The sequence below is a fragment of the Cryptomeria japonica genome, chromosome 10, assembly GCF_030272615.1.
Source record: "Cryptomeria japonica chromosome 10, Sugi_1.0, whole genome shotgun sequence".
Lineage (NCBI taxonomy): Eukaryota > Viridiplantae > Streptophyta > Pinopsida > Cupressales > Cupressaceae > Cryptomeria > Cryptomeria japonica.
This window is the reverse complement of record NC_081414.1, coordinates 313619168-313641938: the sequence shown is the minus strand read 5'-3', so window position 1 is coordinate 313641938 and position 22771 is coordinate 313619168. Positions and strand designations below refer to the sequence as shown.

Below are 22771 nucleotides of genomic sequence, written 5' to 3'. Positions count from 1 at the left end.
ACAGCTAAGTTATATAACGTTAAGAGAAATTACTTTAAATCGGTATAATAGTGGAATTACTTGAAAATATCCTTGCCATTAGTACCAGTAACTAAGGAGAGGTGATGGACTTGTAATATCCCCACTTTGAAATAGAATTTAATAATAAATGATAATAATATCCCCACTTTGAAATAGAATTTAATAATAAATGATAATAATAAAATTAAAATATAAAATGATATAATTAAATATGCTTAATAAAAAATTAATTAAGTTAATGAAAAGTCAAAAGATATGAAAGGAAAAGTTGTGACTCCCTCAACAATGATATATAAAAGGGAGAAGAAAACCTCATTTGAGGGGGGATAATTTGGTGATGAGAAGTGCAGATTTGATTTAAATAATAAGTGCAGATCTGATTATGAAAGGTTGTGTCCCTTTCAAATGGTAGAAATAATGAAGAGTTACACTCTTTCAAAGGGTGCTAATGGTGAAAGGGTATGTCTCTTTCCAAAGGGCATACATGATGAAGAGGTGTGACCTCTCCCTCAAATTGAGAGATATAAAGGGATGGAATCAAAAGCATCTGGTGACATCACCATAGATAAGATCAGATCAGAATTGTTATCAAGTTACCGGAAGGAACATTTGTGTTCTTTGTGGTATGCCTCCCAATCTGTAGGCGACATCTAAAGTGCGAACTCGAACCGCAGGCTACAATCTGCGTACAGGTAAGAGGGGTTAAGAAGTCTTAAGGTATATATGTGTGTGGACGTGTGTGCCACACACACACATATATATTAATGCATTTTTATGAATACATATATCTCTAATGATTACTTATATGAATGTAGCAATAAAGAGAGGAATCTATGTAGAATATGTATGTATATTTAGGACCATTAGAAAGATTAAAGAATATGTAAATGAAGACGTAAATTATGGAATGGAAAACAGTAATGAATTATAAAATGTAATATTAATGTGATTATATGATGAAGGTTATAGGGAAGAAATTCCCTTAGCCTAATCGAGGGATTATGATAATTCCTGGTAGGCAGTATATACTGAATATCTATATGCATATATATGGCTTAGTTGACTAAGTTCATCCAAAAAGAGACGAATCTGGCTGGTCCCCTATCCCATCATCCAAGGCAAGGAATTGGCATACAGTCATCCTTGGATGGCTTGGGTGTAAGAGGTTACACCCAAGACAGGAATCGAATTAACCTTCGATTTCCTGGAGGGCTTGGATGTAAGAAATTACATTCAAGACAGGAGTCGAATTAACCTTCGATTTCCTGAAGGGCTTGGATGTAAGAAATTACATTCAAGACAGAAGTCGAATTCACCTTCGACTTCCTGGAGGGCTTGGAACCAAGATGGGTTCCAAGAAGGCGAGCTTCCCGGCCGCCTAAGGACATACTTTCGTATGGCAATCGTATCCTTTTTATTAGATAAAAGTTGTGACTATGTTAAGTATTTTAAAGTTAGATTGCAATTTAGATTACTTATATATATATATATATATATATATATATATATATATATATATATATATATATATATATATATATATATATATATATATATATATATGTTTGTTGTATTCTAACAATCTATTTTGTAGGTTAATGATCTCTAACTAGTAGGGACATTACAGTGGTATCAGAGCAATGATCCTGCCATCCTGCAGGGTAAAGATGAATCATTGAATCATTCTAGACAATAAGAAAAATTTGACAATACGTGTATTCATGTGTATGCTTTGTGTTTGGAATTATCCATGTGTATGCTTCATGTTTTTCATGTGTATGCTCTTTGTTTTTATATTCATATTCATAGATGACATAGTTTGAGAAAGTTAAAATCTACATTCCTTGAGGACAAGCAAATTTGGGAGGGGTGGACTGTAATATCCCCACTTCGAAATAGAATTTAAAAATAAATGATAATAATATCCCCACTTTGAAATAGAATTTAATAATAAATGATAATAATAAAATTAAAATATAAAATGATATAATTAAATATGCTTAATAAAAAATTAATTAAGTTAATGAAAAGTCAAAAGATATGAAAGGAAAAGTTGTGACTCCCTCAACAATGATATATAAAAGGGAGAAGAAAACCTCATTTGAGAGGGGGGATAATTTGGTGATGAGAAGTGCAGATTTGATTTAAATAATAAGTGCAGATCTGATTATGAAAGGTTGTGTCCCTTTCAAATGGTAGAAATAATGAAGAGTTACACTCTTTCAAAGGGTGCTAATGGTGAAAGGGTATGTCTCTTTCCAAAGGGCATACATGATGAAGAGGTGTGACCTCTCCCTCAAATTGAGAGATATAAAGGGATGGAATCAAAAGCATCTGGTGACATCACCATAGATAAGATCAGATCAGAATTGTTATCAAGTTACCGGAAGGAACATTTGTGTTCTTTGTGGTATGCCTCCCAATCTGTAGGCGACATCTAAAGTGCGAACTCGAACCGCAGGCTACAATCTGCGTACAGGTAAGAGGGGTTAAGAAGTCTTAAGGTATATATGTGTGTGGACGTGTGTGCCACACACACACATATATATTAATGCATTTTTATGAATACATATATCTCTAATGATTACTTATATGAATGTAGCAATAAAGATAGGAATCTATGTAGAATATGTATGCATATTTAGAATCATTAGAAAGATTACAAAATATGTAAATGAAGACGTAAATTATGGAATGGAAAACAGTAATGAATTATAAAATGTAATATTAATGTGATTATATGATGAAGGTTATAGGGAAGAAATTCCCTTAGCCTAATGGAGGGATTATGATAATCCCTGGTAGGCAATATATACTGAATATCTATATGCATATATATGTTCATCCAAGAAGAGACAGATTTGGTCGGTCCCCTCTGAGGAATTGGATGATGGATGCATCATCCAAGGCAAGGAATTGACATAGGGTCTTCCTTGGATGGCTTGGGTGTAAGAGGTTACACCCAAGACAGGAATCGAATTAACGTTCGATTTCCTGGAGGGCTTGAATGTAAGAAATTACATTCAAGACAGGAGTGTAATTAACCTTCGATTTTTTGGAGGGCTTGGATGTAAGAAATTATATTCAAGACAGGAGTTGAATTCACCTTCGACTTCCTGGAGGGCTTGGAACCAAGATGGGTTCCAAGAAAGCGAGCTTCACGGCCGCCTAAGGACATACTTTCGTATGGCAATTGTATCCTTTTTATTAGATAAAAGTTGTGATTATGTTAAGTAAGTACTTTAAAGTTAGATTGCAATTTAGATTACTTATATATATATATGTTTGTTGTATTCTAACAATCTATTTTGTAGGTTAATGATCTCTAACTAGTAGGGACATTACAGTGGTATCATAGCAATGATCCTGCCATCCTGCAGGGTAAAGATGAATCATTGAAACATTCTAGACAATAAGAAAAATTTGACAATACGTGTATTCATGTGTATGCTTTGTGTTTGTAATTATCCATGTGTATGCTTTGTGTTTTTCATGTGTATGCTCTTTGTTTTTATATTCATATTCGTAGATGACTTAGTCTGAGAAAGTTAAAATCTACATTGCTTGACGACAAGCAAATTCGGGAGGGGTGGACTGTAAAATATCCACTTTGAAATAGAATTTAATAATAAATGATAATAATATCCCCACTTTGAAATAGAATTTAATAATAAATGATAATAATAAAATTAAAATATAAAATGATATAATTATATATGATTAATAAAAAATTAATTAAGTTAATGAAAAGTCAAAAGATATGAAAGGAAAAGTTGCAACTCCCTCAACAATGATATATAAAAGGGAGAAGAAAACCTCATTTGAGGGGGGATAATTTGGTGATGATAAGTGCAGATTTGATTTAAATAATAAGTGCAGATCTGATTATGAAAGGTTGTGTCCCTTTCAAATGGTAGAAATAATGAAGAGTTACACTCTTTCAAAGGGTGCTAATGGTGAAAGGGTATGTCTCTTTCCAAAGGGCATACATGATGAAGAGGTGTGACCTCTCCCTCAAATTGAGAGATATAAAGGGAAGGAATCAAAAGCATCTGGTGACATCACCATTGATAAGATCAGATCAGAATTGTTATCAAATTACAGGAAGCAACATTTGTGTTCTTTGTGGTATGCCTCCCAATCTACAGGCGACATCTACAGTGCGAACTCCAACTGCAGGCTACAATCTGCGTACAGGTAAGGGGTTAAGAAGTCTTAAGGTATATATGTGTGTGGACGTGTGTGCCACACACACACTTATATATTAATGCATTTTTATGAATACATATATCTCTAATGATTACTTATATGAATGTAGCAATAAAGATAGGAATCTATGTAGAATATGTATGTATATTTAGGATCATTAGAAAGATTAAAGAATATGTAAATGAAGACGTAAATTATGGAATGGAAAATAGTAATCAATTATAAAATGTAATATTAATGTAATTATATGATGAAGGTTATAGGGAAGAAATTCCCTTAGCCTAATGGAGGGATTATGATAATCCTTGGTAGGCAGTATATACTGAATATCTATATGCATATATATGGCTTGGTTGACTAAGTTCATCCAAGAAGAGACGGATCTGGCCGGTCCCCTCTGAGGACTTGCATGATGGGATGCATCATCCAAGGAAAGGAATTGACATAGGGTCTTCCTTGGATGGCTTGGGGGTAAGAGGTTACACCCAAGACAGGAATCGAATTAACCTTCGATTTCCTGGAGGGCTTGGATGTAAGAAATTACATTCAAGACAGGAGTCGAATTAACCTTCAATTTCTTGGAGGGCTTGGATGTAAGAAATTACATTCAAGACAGGACTCGAATTCACCTTCGACTTCCTGGAGGGCTTGGAACCAAGATGGGTTCCAGGAAGGCGAGCTTCACGGCCGCCTAAGGACATACTTTCGTATGGCAATCGTATCCTTTTTATTAGATAAAAGTTGTGATTATGTTAAGTAAGTATTTTAATGTTAGATTGCAATTTAGATTACTTATATACATATATATATATGTTTGTTGTATTCTAACAATCTATTTTGTAGGTAAAAAATCTCTAACTAGTAGGGACATTACAGTGGTATCAGAGCAACGATCCTACCATCCTGCAGGGTAAAGATGAATCATTGAATCATTCTAGACAATAAGAAAAATTTGACAATACGTGTATTCATGTGTATGCTTTGTGTTTGCAATTATCCATGTGTATGCTTCGTGTTTTTCATGTGTATGCTCTTTGTTTTTATATTCATATTCGTAGATGACTTAGTTTGAGAAAGTTAAAATCTACATTGCTTGAGGACAAGCAAATTTGGGAGGGGTGGACTGTAATATCCCCGCTTTGAAATAGAATTTAATAATAAATGATAATAATAAAATTAAAATATAAAATGATATAATTAAATATGATTAATAAAAAATTAATTAAGTTAATGAAAAGTCAAAAGATATGAAAGGAAAAGTTGTGACTCCCTCAACAATGATATATAAAAGGGAGAAGAAAACCTCATTTGAGGGGGGATAATTTGGTGATGAGAAGTGCAGATTTGATTTAAATAATAAATGCAGATCTGATTATGAAAGGTTGTGTCCCTTTCAAATGGTAGAAATAATGAAGAGTTACACTCTTTCAAAGGGTGCTAATGGTGAAAGGGTATGTCTCTTTCCAAAGGGCATACATCATGAAGAGGTGTGACCTCTCCCTCACATTGAGAGATATAAAGGGAAGGAATCAAAAGCATCTGGTGACATCACCATTGATAAGATCAGATCAGAATTGTTATCAAGTTACAGGAAGCAACATTTGTGTTCTTTGTGGTATGCCTCCCAATCTGCAGGCGACATCTACAGTGCGAACTCCAACCGCAGGCTACAATCTGCGTACAGGTAAGAGGGGTTAAGAAGTCTTAAGGTATATATGTGTGTGGACGTGTGTACCACACACACACATATATATTAATGCATTTTTATTAATACATATATCTCTAATGATTACTTATATGAATGTAGCAATAAAGATAGGAATCTATGTAGAATATGTATGTATATTTAGGATCATTAGAAAGATTAAAGAATATGTAAATGAAGACGTAAATTATGGAATGGAAAACAGTAATGAATTATAAAATGTAATATTAATGTGATTATATGATGAATGTTATAGGGAAGAAATTCCCTTAGCCTAATCGAGGGATTATGATAATCCCTGGTAGGCAGTATATACTGAATATCTATATGCATATATATGGCTTGGTTGACTAAGTTCATCCAAGAAGAGACGGATCTGGTCTGTCCCCTCTGAGGACTTGGATGATTGGATGCATCATCCAAGGCAAGGAATTGACATAGCGTCTTCCTTGGATGGCTTGGGTGTAAGAGGTTACACCCAAGAGAGGAATCGAATTAACGTTCAATTTCCTGGAGGGCTTGGATGTAAGAAATTACATTCAAGACAGGAGTCGAATTAACCTTCGATTTCCTGGAGGGCTTGGATGTAAGAAATTACATTCAAGACAGGAGTCGAATTCACCTTCGACTTGCTGGAGGGCTTGGAACCAAGATGGTTTCCAAGAAGGCGAGCTTCACGGCCGCCTAAGGATATACTTTCATATGGCAATCGTATCCTTTTTATTAGATAAAAGTTGTGATTATGTTAAGTAAGTATTTTAAAGTCAGATTGCAATTTAGATTACTTATATATATATATATATAGATATATATATATATATATATATGTTTGTTGTATTCTAACAATCTATTTTGTAGCTTAATGATCTCTAACTAGTAGGGACATTACACTGCAGTGGTATGTATTCCTTACCCAATGTTAATATGGAAATCTTAAAGATGTGATAAGGTATTAATATTATTAAAGATGTGATAAGATATTAATATTATTAAATATTGTTCAATGACAATCATGTTCCAGAATAGGAATAGAATTTAGTCAATAATAATAATACGTTCCAGAATAAATGCAATATTATAAAAGAATATATTTTAGAAGAGAAACTAACTGGTTATCCAATTATAGAATAGCAGTAAACTATACAATGTTACACTGTATATTTACAAACATAAATACAGTCAGACACATAATAATAGAACTAGATATTTAATTATGATAACAGCTAAGTTATTTAACGTTAAGAGAAATTACTTTAAATCGGTATAATAGTGGAATTACTTGACAATATTCTTGCCATTACTACCAGTAACTAAGGAGAGGTGATGGACTTGTTTCCAAGAGGGGCAGTTTAAATCCAGTCAATAGGTTGTTTCCAAGAGAGGGTGGGGATCAGCGACCTGAGAACCTTGAGGACAAGGTCCAAAATGGGGTAAGGGCTTGGATTTGTAAACTTTGAGGGAAGCCTATTGAAATTGGTATCAAAGCGCTTGGCAACTAGTCATTTGCTTCCTCTTAGGCTGGAGTAATGCAAGGGTTAAAGGTTATGTTTATTGAAGTTAATCATCTTAAATTAATTAATGAACAATTTACTTATCAATCAATCTAATCAATAGAATATGGAATGACACACATTTGATTATTTTTGCTGAATCAGTTTCTTATTTTAACTAATCTAAATCATATTGAAATAAGATTAATTATGATTAAACAGGGGTCATTATAGGGAAATTGTGTGAAAGAATGGAAGCATGAAAAGTAAATTTACTGTTGAATGATTACATACAACAATGGAATGAAAACATGCCCCTGTTGAATAGCAACATATAGTTGTTACCTTTAAATCAATGGGCGATTCTAAGACTGCATACAGCTGTAGGAGAGCAGACAATTAAAAAATGATAGTATACAGCTGTGGAATGAGCACATACAGTTGTAAAATGAAATCATGCATATGTCACATGAATGCATACAGTTGTAAGAAATGTATGCTGTCATTACAAGTTGTACCCTTTCAGGCTTTTGTTGCAACAAAAACATTGAACAATGAATCAAAAAAATTATATTTTGCATTGCTTCTATACTGGAATTATTGAACATGTTACAACGAATATTAAATTTCATACATTATATTAATGTTCAAACTTGAATTTAAACTCATGTATAGTTAAACTTGTAAAAATTTGAGTATATATATCCCCCAAAAAGGCTCTCTTGAACTGCGGTCCCCAAAAGATGTCCCACCATCCCCTGGTGTCCCAAAAATTGAGTCCTTGAACTGCAGGTCCCACAACACATCCCGCCATCCCCAAAAACGCCCCCTTTGAACTGCTGTTCCCCAATATGCATCCCACCAGCCATCACTGAAACAACATGTAACATAGATTTTCAATAGTACTTGTATGCTTACCTGCTGCTGAGATTGTTGTTCAAAATTTACTTAGGAGTTTTTGTGCATATGTACTTCAGGAAAATTAAATTACTTTATTGCATTTGTAGGCTTTCCATTGCAGGTTTCCTTAAACTTGGTGATAGTGGCTTTGTATGCAATTCCCTGGTTCAATTTACCAAACTGTCTTTAATTCAATTAAATCTGTGTTGTACTCAGACTTTTTTGTTTGCCTTTAGCTGAAAATATTGACCATTTGCTGATTGTTTAGCATTTTTGTATTAGGCAAAAATCATAAATCCGTTTGTCTTGTGCAGAAGTACTGAATAGCCTTCTGCATTAGCTTGAGAAAAAAAGGTAGTTTTTCTTTAAACTTTTTTGTACACCCTCAAAGAAATCCCACTAGTTAGGTTTATTTTAATTATCATATGAGGGAATATTATCACTTCCTTCACTCTTCAAATGGGAGCTTCCTCTTCAAATTTGAAGAAAGGTACATCCTTACACATAGTAATGTTTTGTGTTGTCAAGAAAAGGACAAACAAAAAGATTAACAATATATGAAAAATAAATTGAATGAATGATTCAATAATCGGATAATTACATTGAACGATATACATGTATATATAGAGGTTACAAGACGATGTTCTATAATTAGAACATAACGTTAAAGTAAAGATTAAAGAGCTAAACACTAAATTAAGCGTGAAAGCTAAATAAAGCTTAAAAGCCAATTAACTGAAAAGCTAAATGCTAAATAAAGCTTAAAAGCTAATTACATAATAAAAAACTAACTTAACAAGCTAAATAAGTCGACAACTTAAAATAGAAGATGACCATTATAGAAGATATAAATATTATTTTAACACCCTCCCTAATGGTCATCGTACTCAATACCCTACAGAAAACACTACAGGTGTTATCATCACACATGCAAAGAACACTTTGCAACTACAGAGAACCCTCCCAGGATCTGCAAAATGTAAATGACCAAAGAGTACCAAAAGCCATCCAAGCTAATGTAGCCTTCACATGCGGATTAGAGATGTGGCACACACGAATTACTGAAGCATGAAACCATGATTTTGAGGAAAAAATCAGCAAACCCTTTTGCAGAAGCATACCAACTCCAAAACTGATTGCAAGATACCACAGTTGCAGATGTTCGCCCTGACAGGTGCGACCCAAACTGACTGCAACAAAGCTCGATTTTTTAGGAGAAAAATCGATCAAAACCAGAGAACTTCCGGAATCATAAATCTCACGCGAACTTTGCGTATTACAGATGATTTTTGAGGAAAAAATCGTAAAAACCAGCAAACAATTTTTTAAGAAAAACTCGTGAAAACCTAGAAATCCCACGCAAGCTTTGTGGATAACAGATAATAATTTTTAAGGAAAAAATTCTAAGCCCTAAAATAGGAACCCTCGAAAAGAGAATTTACTATTTTGAGGAGAAAATCGAAAAACCAAGAAATCTGAGGTTACAAATCATCGTTTTTGTGGAAAAAAAGGGTAAAACCCAGATAACTAAAATCTTACGCGAATATCGCAGATTACAAATTAGATAATTTTTAAGGGAAAATTATAAACCCTGCGAACAATTTTTGAGGAAAAAACGTGAAAACCCTCCCATGATTTTTTTGTGGGAAAAATTAGAAAACTGACAGACAATTTTTGAGGAAAAAATCGTGAAAACCCTGGGACCTGTAAGACGAGGTCTGGCCTAAATCAATCTGATAAAGGTAACGATATTCAGATATCGTGAACATGCACTGTTTCCAGATGTTGTGGTTGAGGCCACTGAACTTCTGACTGTGTTCCAACATGATGTTGGTCAAAGATGCCATCACGAAAATGGAGGTTGAATGAGGTCAACCTAGTGAAAGCATGAGACAGAAGAATCTGATTCAAAAATCAAAATAGAAGCAGCTGCTGAAAAACTGAAACCCTGGAGAAGAATTTTGGCACAAATTCCAAGGCACGAAGTTCGAGGTTTGGAAGAAACCCAGAAATTAAAATTTTCTGTAAACTTAAAACAGCATAAATAGTGCCCAGAAAACACCAAAAATTCCCGACGTCCACAAAATTAGCAGAAATTGCAAACTGTTTTTAAATTCTAAGGCAAATTCGCTACCACAAAATTTGAGGCATGGAAAATGAGGCACCCAAAAAAATCTGAGACCAACCCAAAAAAGCTCTTGAAAAACCCACCAAGAATCTGGAATCAAAATGCAAATTTGACGGCTCAAAAATTGAGGCACGGAAAACGATGCACCCAGAAAAATCTAATGACAACCCAATTGAGGTCTCGAAAAACCTACCAAAAATCTGCAACCAAAATAAAATTTCGACTTGAACTGAAGGGTCAAAACCCTAGTCAAAAATTGCAAAAACCCTAACAAAATTTTCAATCTGCAAAAAAAACATGAACTGCTGCCCAGCACAAAGAAATTTGTCCACGAATTAGAAACCCTCGAAACCCTCAAAAAGCCTTCAAAAAAGCAAAATCGTCTTTTTATAAAAAAACAATTAAAAAAAACTAGAAAATATTCCAGAAAGAAGGCCATGAATTTTTATTAAAAAATTTGCCAAACTTTAAAGAATGCCATCAACCCGCTCTGATGCCATGAAAAATAAATTGAATGAATGATTCAATAATCGGATAATTACATTGAACGATATACACACGTATATAGAGAGGTTACAAGATGATGTTCTATAATTAGAACATAACGTTAAAGTAAAAGATTAAAGAGCTAAACACTAAATTAAGCGTGGAAGCTAAATTAAGCTTAAAAGCTAATTAACTAAAAAGCTAAATGCTAAATAAAGCTTCAAAGCTAATTACATAATAAAAAGCTAACTTAACAAGCTAAATAAGTCGACAACTTAAAATAGAAGATGACCACTAAAAATAGAAGATGACCATTATAGAAGATATTAATATTATTTTAACAATATAGAACCCCAAATATAATATAGAACCATTTCTCCAATGCACCAATATTGAGTTAGTTCAAATTTGTAAGGGTCAATGTTAACAGTCTCTTTTGCTAGGTGATTAGCTAAGGAGTTGAATTGGATTTTGAAACAGTAAAAGATGTAAATCATGAAATCTTGTGAGAATAGACACAAAAGAATGTACAATATTTTGAAAGAGCCAATGGTACTGGGGCAGTGGACCAAAGGCATCATCTGAGAGGTGTGCGTGCTTATGAAATTTTCATACAACATTGAAGATACACTAGGAATCACCATAATATGAATGTGAGTGTAACCCAAGTTTTTGACTATAAGTATCCCTTGAAAAAGGACCTTTACCTTAGTAAAATTATTGGTTTTGATGGCCATAAATGTTGATAGGTAAGGCCATATGAGCCTTTTTACTACTAATGATTCATCCCAAATTGCCAAAGCTCATGTTTCTGCACTTGTTCCATCACAATTTTGTGAGAAACATGTTATCTATATCGTGCTTAACAGATTAACAAAGGAGCAAAGTAGGATGAGATGTTCGATAGCCTCATTCACCTTGAGATAATTTGGACGTGTATTGGCAAACCACCCTTTTCACATCTTGACATCAGCAACTAGTATTTTTTATATGCGATAAGGAAAAAGAAACATGTGCTATTAGGCCAAATTTAAAGCTTCCATAAATACTTCTGCTTGAAAAGAGGATGATGGTGGGTAGAATGGAAACTACAATAAGATTCTGACCCAGCATCTCCCTAACACAAACTTGTCCCATTGAATCTACTCTGGATGACATGATGAGGTTGATCATCCTCCTTTTAAATTTTGTCCATAGTTGGTCAAACTTAATGGAGTAAACATAAGCTCATTCTTATACTTATATTAAATTAATCCTTACGTCATTCTTATCATTTAACATTTTTTAGTATCCCTTAATTAATGATCGAGTATATCTATACCTACCTTATAATTTGTTTTTATTTCCTCCATGATAATATTGTATAAAAGCATAGTACCTGTCCCTTTCCACTCTTAAGTACTCTCAATTTTTCTCTTAGCACCACCAGAGCTAATTTCTATAATTCAAGAACATTGCCAAATGAGAGGAGCAATTGAATAAATTCTATATACCTATAAAGTATATCGTAAACGAGTGGCACTGAAACCAGATAGTTTGTTTGATAGCGCTTCAGATCCTCCTACAGTTTACAAATTTCCCATGTGAGTTGAAAAGGGACCATATGCAAAGGGACAAAATAAAGTGATGATAGAAATATTCACAACGGAGAGCTGAAAATTAAAAAATTGAAGTCAATATGACCAGGAAATGCAAATATAACTTGACACTCTCAACTTTTTAACCTACATCGTCAAATTAAAGAAAGAAAGTTACAGACTATAAAATACATGAAATCTAAAAGGATGCAAGAATCATCTACTTTATGCCAAAATATGTTGAACAGAGATGATCTTATGTTGTCGTATAGACACCTCATCTATAGGTCATACCTTCAAGTTCTTCACATTAGTGTATACTTGCTCAACCCCACGAGTGAATGTAAAATATTCTGCTGCACGCTCATACATATGCCATGGTGGAAGAAGACTAAGAAATCTGTCTCCAGGAATGGCAGGCACTATCTCACCTAGATGCATAATCTGAAATCATTACATACATAGGATAGTCAATCTTATGATAAGATATTGGATCTATTTTTGAGAGTACCCATTCGTGTAGATTCTATTAAGAACACCCACACTCAATATAATAGTTTGAATCACCACCTGATGCAGCAAATTTTTATGTGTAAGCATGACGCCTTTTGGAGTCCCAGTTGTTCCACTTGTATACACCAGTGTTGCAACATCATCTGATTTGATGGCCTCGTATCTGAAGCAATGACCTATAAATATCAATTTATAAGCTGGAATTAATTACAGTATCCACTTTTGTTACAAGAGACTTATTAACACTTTAATAATGTCTGTTTGGACAGAATTTCAAATCTAAACGATCTATTTGTTCAAAGAGTAAAAAGGAAAATACTACATTGAGCATGGTTCAAAGATTTGAAAACAATTTTGATCCTTGCATTTTTCATAGGGTATGGGACCTTGACCTAAACACATATGCCACATGGAAAAAGTAAGAATCTAGCTTAGTCTTTAGTATATGAGAAAATTCAAATATTTTATACTAGGAACATTTATAAGTCAATTGCATTATCCCCTTTTGTTACAAGATAATTATTAAGACCTCATTAATGCCTTCTTAGATGCTAGAGTGAAAATTAAACAATATATCCCACAGTTGTTTAAATAGAAAAAAATGTGAAACAACACAACATCAAATAATAGAGGACAAATATTAGAAAATAATTTTGACCCTTGTATTTGTCATAGGAGATGGGACCTTAACCTAAGAACCCATATTCCAAATGGAAAAAGTAGATTCCAATATAGTGTTTAGAGCATACGAAGTTTTAAATGTTTGGGTTGTGTTAAATTAGGAACATATGAAGGTCAATAGCACATAACATCATACAGATTACCATAAAAGTCTCTATAAATTGTAATTGTAGAGCTAAACAAGCTCTGTGCAATTGTTTCTTGATGGAATATGCCAAAGATATTTGTAGGAATTGTTCACTAGAAAAGAGCCATTTCAGTGACTTGTGAATAAAATGACAAAACAACAAAGAAACGTTAGAACCATTCCATTAGTGATGATTAAATAATTTAAATTCCAATGAAAACAAGACAATAGGGAACATTCAGAGATGATGGCTACAAACCTCAAATGGAGTTTATATTTTAAACAGTGGCCAGAGGGCACAAGAAAAAGATCAGGAAAGTTTATAAAATAAGAATTCTAATTATGAGTATGAAGCTATTAAAAAATGCCTCAGACTACATTCTTATGGCTATCTTGTCATTACACACAAGTTGAATAGCTTTTTACAAGGTTAAGTATTTGAGGCTTACAAAAATCAAACAAATTGGAGAACACAAGAAGAAAGTCCAGAAGCCAATGATTTTGAAACCAAGGAACGAAGGAGGCGCTAAGAAAATTCTTACAAACAAGAAAAGTTCTAAGAACTGTGACTCAACTTTGAGGAAAACATGTCTGAGAAGCCTCGGGATGGAATATCAAGGGCAAGATACAATGAACCATAAATTATTTAAGTTGACATTATCACAAGGCAAAATGCTGCCCCCACATGTGCATGCATATTACATAAATTTCCTAGAAAAGCTCTCAATTGTATGTTCTAGAGTTAACTCATAGTTTATAAGTCATATCAGAACTATCAATCAATGTTTGTAATAGCAGATTGAATTCCCATTCAGAAAATCTCTGCTCCATCCCTTGAACCTCCAACAATTAACAGTGGCTTGTAATAGCCATTCAGCCCCTTTTTAGTCATTTCAGGGCAAACTACCCTAATTGAATAGTTGTATTGCATACATGTTTGTTAGATCTACTTGGAAAAACATAGCTAGAATATATATTCAAAAAGAAATTTTTTTCTAGTCTAACTATGACCAAAATATGTTAACGAATCTCAAAAGTGTGACCTACAATGAGAGTGGCAAAGGGAAACTAAGGCATCTACCAATGCAAAAAAGTAATACAAGAAAATAAAACGGGTCTTTAAAGAACTGTAAATCCAACAATGGAAATTAGCTAACGAGATTACACAAATTTATGCCATTATCCATAAAACTACAGTCCATGTTAGAAAAAACAAAAGGAACTGATGCTGCAAAAGAGAATAGAAAGAATATTCATTGAGGATATGGCCGTAGAGCACTTACGACCAATTCCCCTCCCGAAACTACCTATACCACTGCCATTAGTCCCATCAACAGAAGCCATACCTTCACCAATGGTACGACCGTTAGCAATCTCATTAGTGGTGACCCCACCACCACCAGCTATGGAACCAATAATGTCAACTGCACCATCTCCAACCACACTTACAATTCCAACGGAAGGCACTACAGAATCGAAGGGCAACATGGACAAATGGTTAGACATGTTAAGGGTACCAACGGATGCCCCTCCAATGGAGTCACCAGTCTTACTTTTGGAGACTATTGGTAGGCTAGAGAAAGTTAGGATGTAGGAGACAATGATTTCTCTAGTAGTTGATACTCAATAGAGTGAGCATCCACAGTCACAACCAACTGCAAAAGCAAATCCTACTGCAGTTCCACAGGCACCTTGAGAGGCTACACACTTGCCATACACACCTGCAGGAAAGGTCGAGTTGTCATTCAATGAGGTTGATGGGATTTTTCTACAGCTAGGCCAAATCCAAATGATCTTGTTGGCACAATATAGCAATACATTAGAAAACTGCAAACAATGGCCAAGTTCATGGATACAGTGGGGAATGTTGCTTGGGCCCTTGATATTGGCCATAACCCCTTACTAGCACATGTGGCCAAGCAAATTCTCGCATTCATGTAGGTGAAATGCCAAGGAGACTTCTTCAGATGTTTCATCTCTTGAGGGTGGACATGCATAGATACACCTGAGATGGTGACTGCCTGGCACCCACCATGGCCAACAATTAGAGTTAGACATGGCCAAGCACTGGGAGCACTCCATGGCATGGAGTTGTAGCTTCTATGGAGGAATCCACCCAGTCAAGAGACAAGGCCATTTGCCAAGCCCAGAATGCTTGGAAGGAGTTGGCTGATTAAATTCAGAAGTCCCAGGACAAACTAGCCCAAGAGCACAACCAAGTTACAGCATTAGAGAAGACAATGGTTAAGAAAGAGAGCCAACTAACAGAGAAGGATAGACAATTAGTAGAGAGGACCACCCAGCTTGGCGAAAAGGACCAAAAGTTAGCAGAGAGGGATAGTAAGTTGTTGTGAAGGGACAGGATCTCAAAAACACCAAGAAGCATTTGATGGAGGCTTCTTATATGGTGACGGCAGCCTGAGAGTAAGAGTTGGTGACCAACCAATGCCTTCGATGACTTCAGCAGCAACACTCTCAGACTTTCACCTCTACGTCCTTCATACATCCAAGGACATCTTCTCACCCCTCTCAATAGATATTCTCTTCAATTTTGTTATGTCCAGCTCCCAATTTTGTCTCTATTGTCTGGAAGAAGACTTTCTTTTTTGGGGCGGTTGATGTCGTCAACAAAGGTATATGGTTGCAATCGGCTGAATAAATAATTGTTATGTTTTGTAATTGAGATGATTAGTTCCCAACTACTTGTGGGTAGGCAGTTGGCAATTGCAGTTGGCAGTTGCAGGTGGTTCATAGCCTTAACCAACCCAATACACTATTTATATGTAGTTGTTTGTAGTTGGGACATCTCTCTCTGATGTTATTGTACTTATTGCATATCTTGCACATCTGGTAATTGACAATAAAAGATACATCTTCCAAACATGTTCTAAATTCTTAATTATCCTGTACTTGTATTTTTGTTTACTTCTATAACTGCTAGAGTTAAGCAGTAAACAACGAAGATGCATTAATAGATTTCACAATAATCTTATTTGCAACAATAAAATAATAGAAATAACCTTCCAAATATTAAATTTTAGGAATGCCCACAACTAGTAATAATTTTAGAATCATTTTCACAATTAAAAGTACAATGTATCATCAAAATCTTCAATACCCAAATAGTGAAATCACATTACAATGACATATCAGACCTACCCATCAAATCTGGAATATACAAGTTTGTTTAATGCACTCAAACAACCCTCTGGGGTTCACCAAACTTGGATTCCACCTTCTAATGTCTCCTCCAAAGGCTGTGATTGGAATGTATTTGAGATTGCAGGCCCTAAATGCCTCCAAACTCTAGCCACCCACTTCACAACTCCCACTTCCTCTCATAGGTTGTATGGACAGAAAAGAATGGAAGAAATCTGCCCCAAGTCTGCAAAATGACTCTTCAATCTTCCCTTCTTGATATTCTTCAAATCAGCTTTGAAGATTTACGCTCAAAAACTGAAGTTTCAAATCACTGTGAAGCCCAATTGTGATTCTTGAGCCAAATCGCCAATAAATCCTCCAAGTTAGACCTTTCACTAACAAAGAGAATCTCCTTTGCAAGAGTTTTTGTCCTCACAAAGCAAAGGAAAGTTCAATTCAAACAATTTCTTAGTTCAATATGAAATCCAAGCATAATGCAATTGATCTCCAGAAACTGTATTAAAAAGGCCTCCTTAGGGATTCCAACATTTTAATTTTAATTAAATATTTTCTTATATCTTCCAACTTAGGTGCCCACTTCAAAAGAGCATTTTATTTAATATTTGAAAGTCACCTTATATCACCTTGAGCGCCCACTAGGTTACTTTATTAAATTAAATAAAACTAAAGTTAGATCTATAATTTACTTTTAATATTTTAATGTTATTTAAATTAATTGCTCTGGACCACATTAACTGCCACGATATCCATATCAAATGCATTTACTGACATTCCCAAAAATAGAAATTCTACCAATTGACTAGGTCAGTGTCCATCCTATCACCATGAGTCCCCAACGCTAACTCATTAGCCTATGGGAACCCGCTGAATATGCTAACTATCATCATGCTGATAGTGCTTTAAAAATGGAACATTACAGATGATGAGGATGATATCTCCCACAAAATCATTACAGCAGACCACAGTTTTCCTACTATTTGCTTATGAAAGGTATTTCGTGTTAGTTTACTTATGTTTATCCATTCTATGCCATTAATGTGATTTGGTCATATGATATTTCCTCTCAAAGTAATTGTTTTAGCAGAGTCTGTAATGGAAACTTTATATCAGATTTATGAATGTCAATAAACTCCTTTATAGCAAGTGTTGTTGTTGCTTTGACAAAATTTCATTAAAACAAAACAGGTGTTCCTACATAAAAAATGATATTTATACAAATGTTGTAATTAGAAAAACTAAATGACAAAGCAGTTGAGTATGTTGAGTATGTAACTGATACCAAATCCACAATGTAGAGAGAAACTACTCTTAAATTTTTATTTATGATATTGTTGAAACTGAGAGAATATCCATAGACTTAAACGGCAAGGACTCCATGACAATGAGCAAATTTTAGTGGAGATTAAGAAGGCTTGGTTAAAAAGCTCACAAAATGTAGAATTATTTTTCTCATAGAAGGCATTGTAAATGTCATGGCTCCCAAACTTTCGCAAGATTTGGAGTTCCCAAGCCAAATTCCGTTGCAGATTTAACAAGCCCGCTGTTATTGATATAGAAGTTCTATATTTACACAAGTCAAGGATGAATAGTTCCAAACATTGGGTGCATAATGGAACTTCAAGTGGGAAAAGTTATCAGGTAAATATGGAAAAATAAAAGAGAGAAATCAGATCATATGATGGATAAGATTAGGTGGGGGCAAAGCAAAGAGCCTAAGGGAAGAAATTTTATCTTGTAACAAATACATGCGATAACAACATGATTTTCATCATAGCCAGGAATTATTTTTAATCCATATACAATAGCAATTATTTTTTATTCATTATGATATCATTTAACAGCCATTTCAAAGGAAATTGCACTGTTCTATTCCTTTGTCAAGCCTGCAAGGTAGTTGCTGCTATGTAGCATCGTCGCTTTTTCCTGTAATCTGCATATCATGAGATCCATATTTATATATTTCATTGAATTATACAGTCTCGCCAGAATTTGATGGCTACATTTCCCATGGACAATTTCATAGATCACATACTTTTATGAACTCTATGAGAAGTACTAATTTTGATGTAATCTGATCACACAATTATATTATTATGTTTAAGAATAACATGTAGCAATGTTGATATATTCCTACATATAACTACACAACTAAGCCCAAAACTTGGGTCAGAGTCAAGGCTAACCCAGCTTGCATTAAGCCAACCAAATAATAAAGCATAACTCTATATTCAGCCCGAATAAATCCATTATACAGGTAATATAGACTTTCATCTTCGACAACACCACAAAGAATTTAGTGCATCATCCTTGTCACATATGGCAATATAAAGAGGAAAATGCATTCATATTTATTTAATTACAAATAATCAATCAGACTTGGCATTACCTGATGTGTTTGCAAGCAAACGCTTCCGGCTTTCATGACCCATATGACTGAATTCATCATAGCTGTAGAGAGCTATTGTATTTCCAACATTTGAGTCAACCATTGATTTCTCACCCCATAGGACAACAACAAACTTTAAGTTTGTGTAGGAGTTGAACTTCGGTGCAAGATTATTCAGTAGACTCGGATTATCCACAATAAGCGCAACACTATATAGTATATAGGATAAAATTAGTGAGAACTATACACCTAAAAGAATCCAAAGGAATGTTTCTCAAGATAAATAACTGTATACATCTTTCAACAAAGGATCAAGCATTTTACCACATTTCACTTAATTTGGACTATTTTATCAATGTACAAAATAGCAATGAGATATAGAGGCACGCAAATATCAAGTGTACAATTCCATGTCAGAAAATAAATCATAACAGATTAAACATATATAAAGAGGAACAAACCAAAAATGAAACACAGCAGAATTCAAAATTTTGAAATTATTCAGGTTTCTTTTGTCAGCTATACATTATCCAGCAGGTTATTGCTAATAAATTCTCAACAAAAGGTCTCCACATTCAAGGGATAAAGGAGAAAAAGAAAGCAAGTAAGAAGAAAAGGAGGAATAAAGCAGCTGAGCATGCAAGAAGAGAAAAATGGACTTGAAGAAACCTATGTTAAATTAAATTTTAATGGGGCTTCTAGAGGGAATCTAGACTTAGTGAGAGGCGGCTTTCTGCTTCATTAATTCTAGAGGAGGTATTGTTTATGACGGTTCACTTTTCTGTCATGCTCTGTCAGGATTACATCCATCACTGTCATGACCCCGGCAATAACACATTCATCCTCATCAAATAAACTCAATTTTCTGATCATACCCAGACTAACAGCGAAGGAAGAAAGCAATCTCGTTATTTATTAAGCGGTAGTCTTGTCTCATTATTTATTGACAGCAGTCTTAATCCCATTATTTATTAAACAGCAGTCTTATTATTATTTATAAAGTGGAGGTCATAATCTTAATAGAGAAGGGAACTATGACATTTATTTAACCAGTGCTATCACCTAATAATGATGATAGTAAGTGATTATGTGATTCCAAACTGCACCCATAAAATGTGATAAGCAGCAGCAAGTCAGCAATTAGAGTTAAGGATATAAGGTAGCTATCCATATCATTAAGTGAGCAATTTAAACGATAAATGGAACAATTGATATAAAGGTGGCAGTGATTAATCTACTAAAGACAATGATTAATATATAGAAGACCGTGATCATCTCAAAAGCTACGATTGATATAATTTAAAAGGCAGCAATTGATAATTCGAAAACAGTGATAGAGATTCATATAGGTCTAAAAGGAAGCAATTAGAGTTGGATAAAAGGAAGCATTTTAAGCTTACTAAGAGCAGCGATAAAGGCTAATAAAGGCAACATTTAAAGTTAATGAAGGCAGTAATCATTTCATAACAAAAGTCATGTCTCTTTGAAAGATCTCTATTCAAAGAGGTGTATCACTTCACTTTGAGATGGGAACATGAAAAGGTAATAGGAGAACAAAAAGAGATATATACCATATGGAACAGCAAACAATGTTGGCGGCAATATTGTACGAGAATAAAACTAGTTAATTAAGTTGTATTTGTCTTTGTTAGTTCGGTAACCGAGGGATGGTAGTTACGGGTGCGACGGTTGGCCCTCAAACCCCCTCAGTACCTTTATATACCTTGGAAGGTAACTTGTACGAACACACATGATTATGAATGGAATAGCATCTCTTATGTTTTATCTGATATCTATGGCATTATTATTCTGCATTGAGTGTTCTATCTGTATGTTCTAAACTGTTCACCCAGAGGGTAAACATCTGGCATCGTTGCCACAATTTATCCGAAGCACGGGAGTATACTACATGGCACACTGATAATGGGACAACCATTGGCCGAAGGGACGAGCAGTAACCCGGACGAAGAACCTGAAGAACTATTCGACGAAGAACTAGCACTCACGAAGGATTTTTCCTGCAACGTCCAGGTGGCGATTGAAACACACGTAGGAAGGGAAGCCACCGCCGAGGATGTTCCAGAGGACGCTGTGTGGAGTGCGCTTGGTGTAAGCCCGGCGGTAAATCGGTTGATGAGCAATTTGCCCAGCCTTCTGGCACAGGCATTTTTGGCTCTCCAAAGCCGCAGGGAAGAGACCTATCGGGAGAACCGATGCCAGCAAATCCTACGGGAGTTTCACAAGCGCCAAGAGGAGCGCAATGAAACCGATCGAGGGATGAATAATCCGTGAATGTGTACGAGCGGAGAAGAATAAAACAAGAACACCCCACTGTAGTGACATACATTGTATACCAGGGATGAATTAATAAAAGTGTTCTTTTCAATATGATGCCTTGTCCTATTGCATAAAGAGAATTTAGAATTAATGCCCAATCTGCTAAATAAAGACAAAAATAAGAAGGAATACATTGAGGACTCTGAAGCCGCCCAACGAGCATTAATTCTCGAGCAACAAGTAGAACGAAGAAGAAGATTTAAGAGGATTACCGAGGAAGGAAGCAGCGGAAATGGCAGCAATGGCTCTGGCAAGGGCCAAGTTTCCACACTAATAGAAACCACCAAGAAACGTTTGGGGGACCTTTCCCTAACATTGGAGGAGATCGGTGACGGGAGTACGGTAGAGCCGTATGCGCCATACAGAGGTGCTAAGACGAGGAGGAAAGACGAGAGAGAAAGCGAGGACAGAGAGGCCGAGGATACCAGTGCGACCGAAGGTGTCGGGAGGACACAAGGTCACGGTAGTAGAAGCAATGTGTTTGGGACAGGCTCATCAAACCCTGGTAGTCAGAGCAACTTGGTGGGACCCAATGGACCAAATCTCGACAGAGTACCTTCGGGAGGACAAGTGCCTGGAGGAGGAGTTCCTGGAGGGTTAAATTCGAGTTCCGGAGGGCAAACTGGGCCGCTGCCAAGAAACGTAATGGCGAATCGGCAAAAATTACCGAAGTTCACCGGAGATGGAAAAGAAGACCTTGTACGGCACTGTCGTACATGTGAGACAATCTGGTCGGCCAATGGCATGGTCGACAGGGCCGAATGGGTGGTGCAATTTCCCGCCACCCTACGAGGAGTAGTCATCGATTGGTACTCGAATGCTGACAAAACCCAACTGACAACTTGGGATGCATTGAACAAAGCCTTCAAAAAGGAGTTTCGACTCCTCAGAGATGATAATGAAATTGTAGCAGAAATCCTAAGCACCAAGCAAGGGAAAAGTGAGACCCTCCGCGGATATAGCCGACGCCTCAAGGAATTGTTGGGGAGAATGGATAATCAGCCTGGAGATGGGTTTAAGAAAAGATGGTTCGTGGAGGGCCTAAAATC

At 35.3% G+C, this 22771-nt stretch overlaps 1 protein-coding gene across 4 annotated transcripts in view; it reads right to left on the bottom strand.

The window, feature by feature from the left end:
• The window catches only part of LOC131041755 (long-chain-fatty-acid--[acyl-carrier-protein] ligase AEE15, chloroplastic), a 317818-nt gene that overhangs the window by 186262 nt on the left and 108785 nt on the right, over window positions 1-22771 (bottom strand). For all 4 annotated transcript variants that reach the window (XM_057974951.2, XM_057974954.2, XM_057974949.2 and 1 more), the window contains 4 exons: window positions 19386-19594; window positions 13087-13205; window positions 12811-12960; window positions 12433-12500 (listed from right to left, as the gene is read on the bottom strand). In XM_057974951.2, the coding sequence (XP_057830934.2) occupies window positions 12433-12500; window positions 12811-12960; window positions 13087-13205; window positions 19386-19594 (546 nt within the window). The remainder of the gene's footprint in view (window positions 1-12432; window positions 12501-12810; window positions 12961-13086; window positions 13206-19385; window positions 19595-22771) is intronic.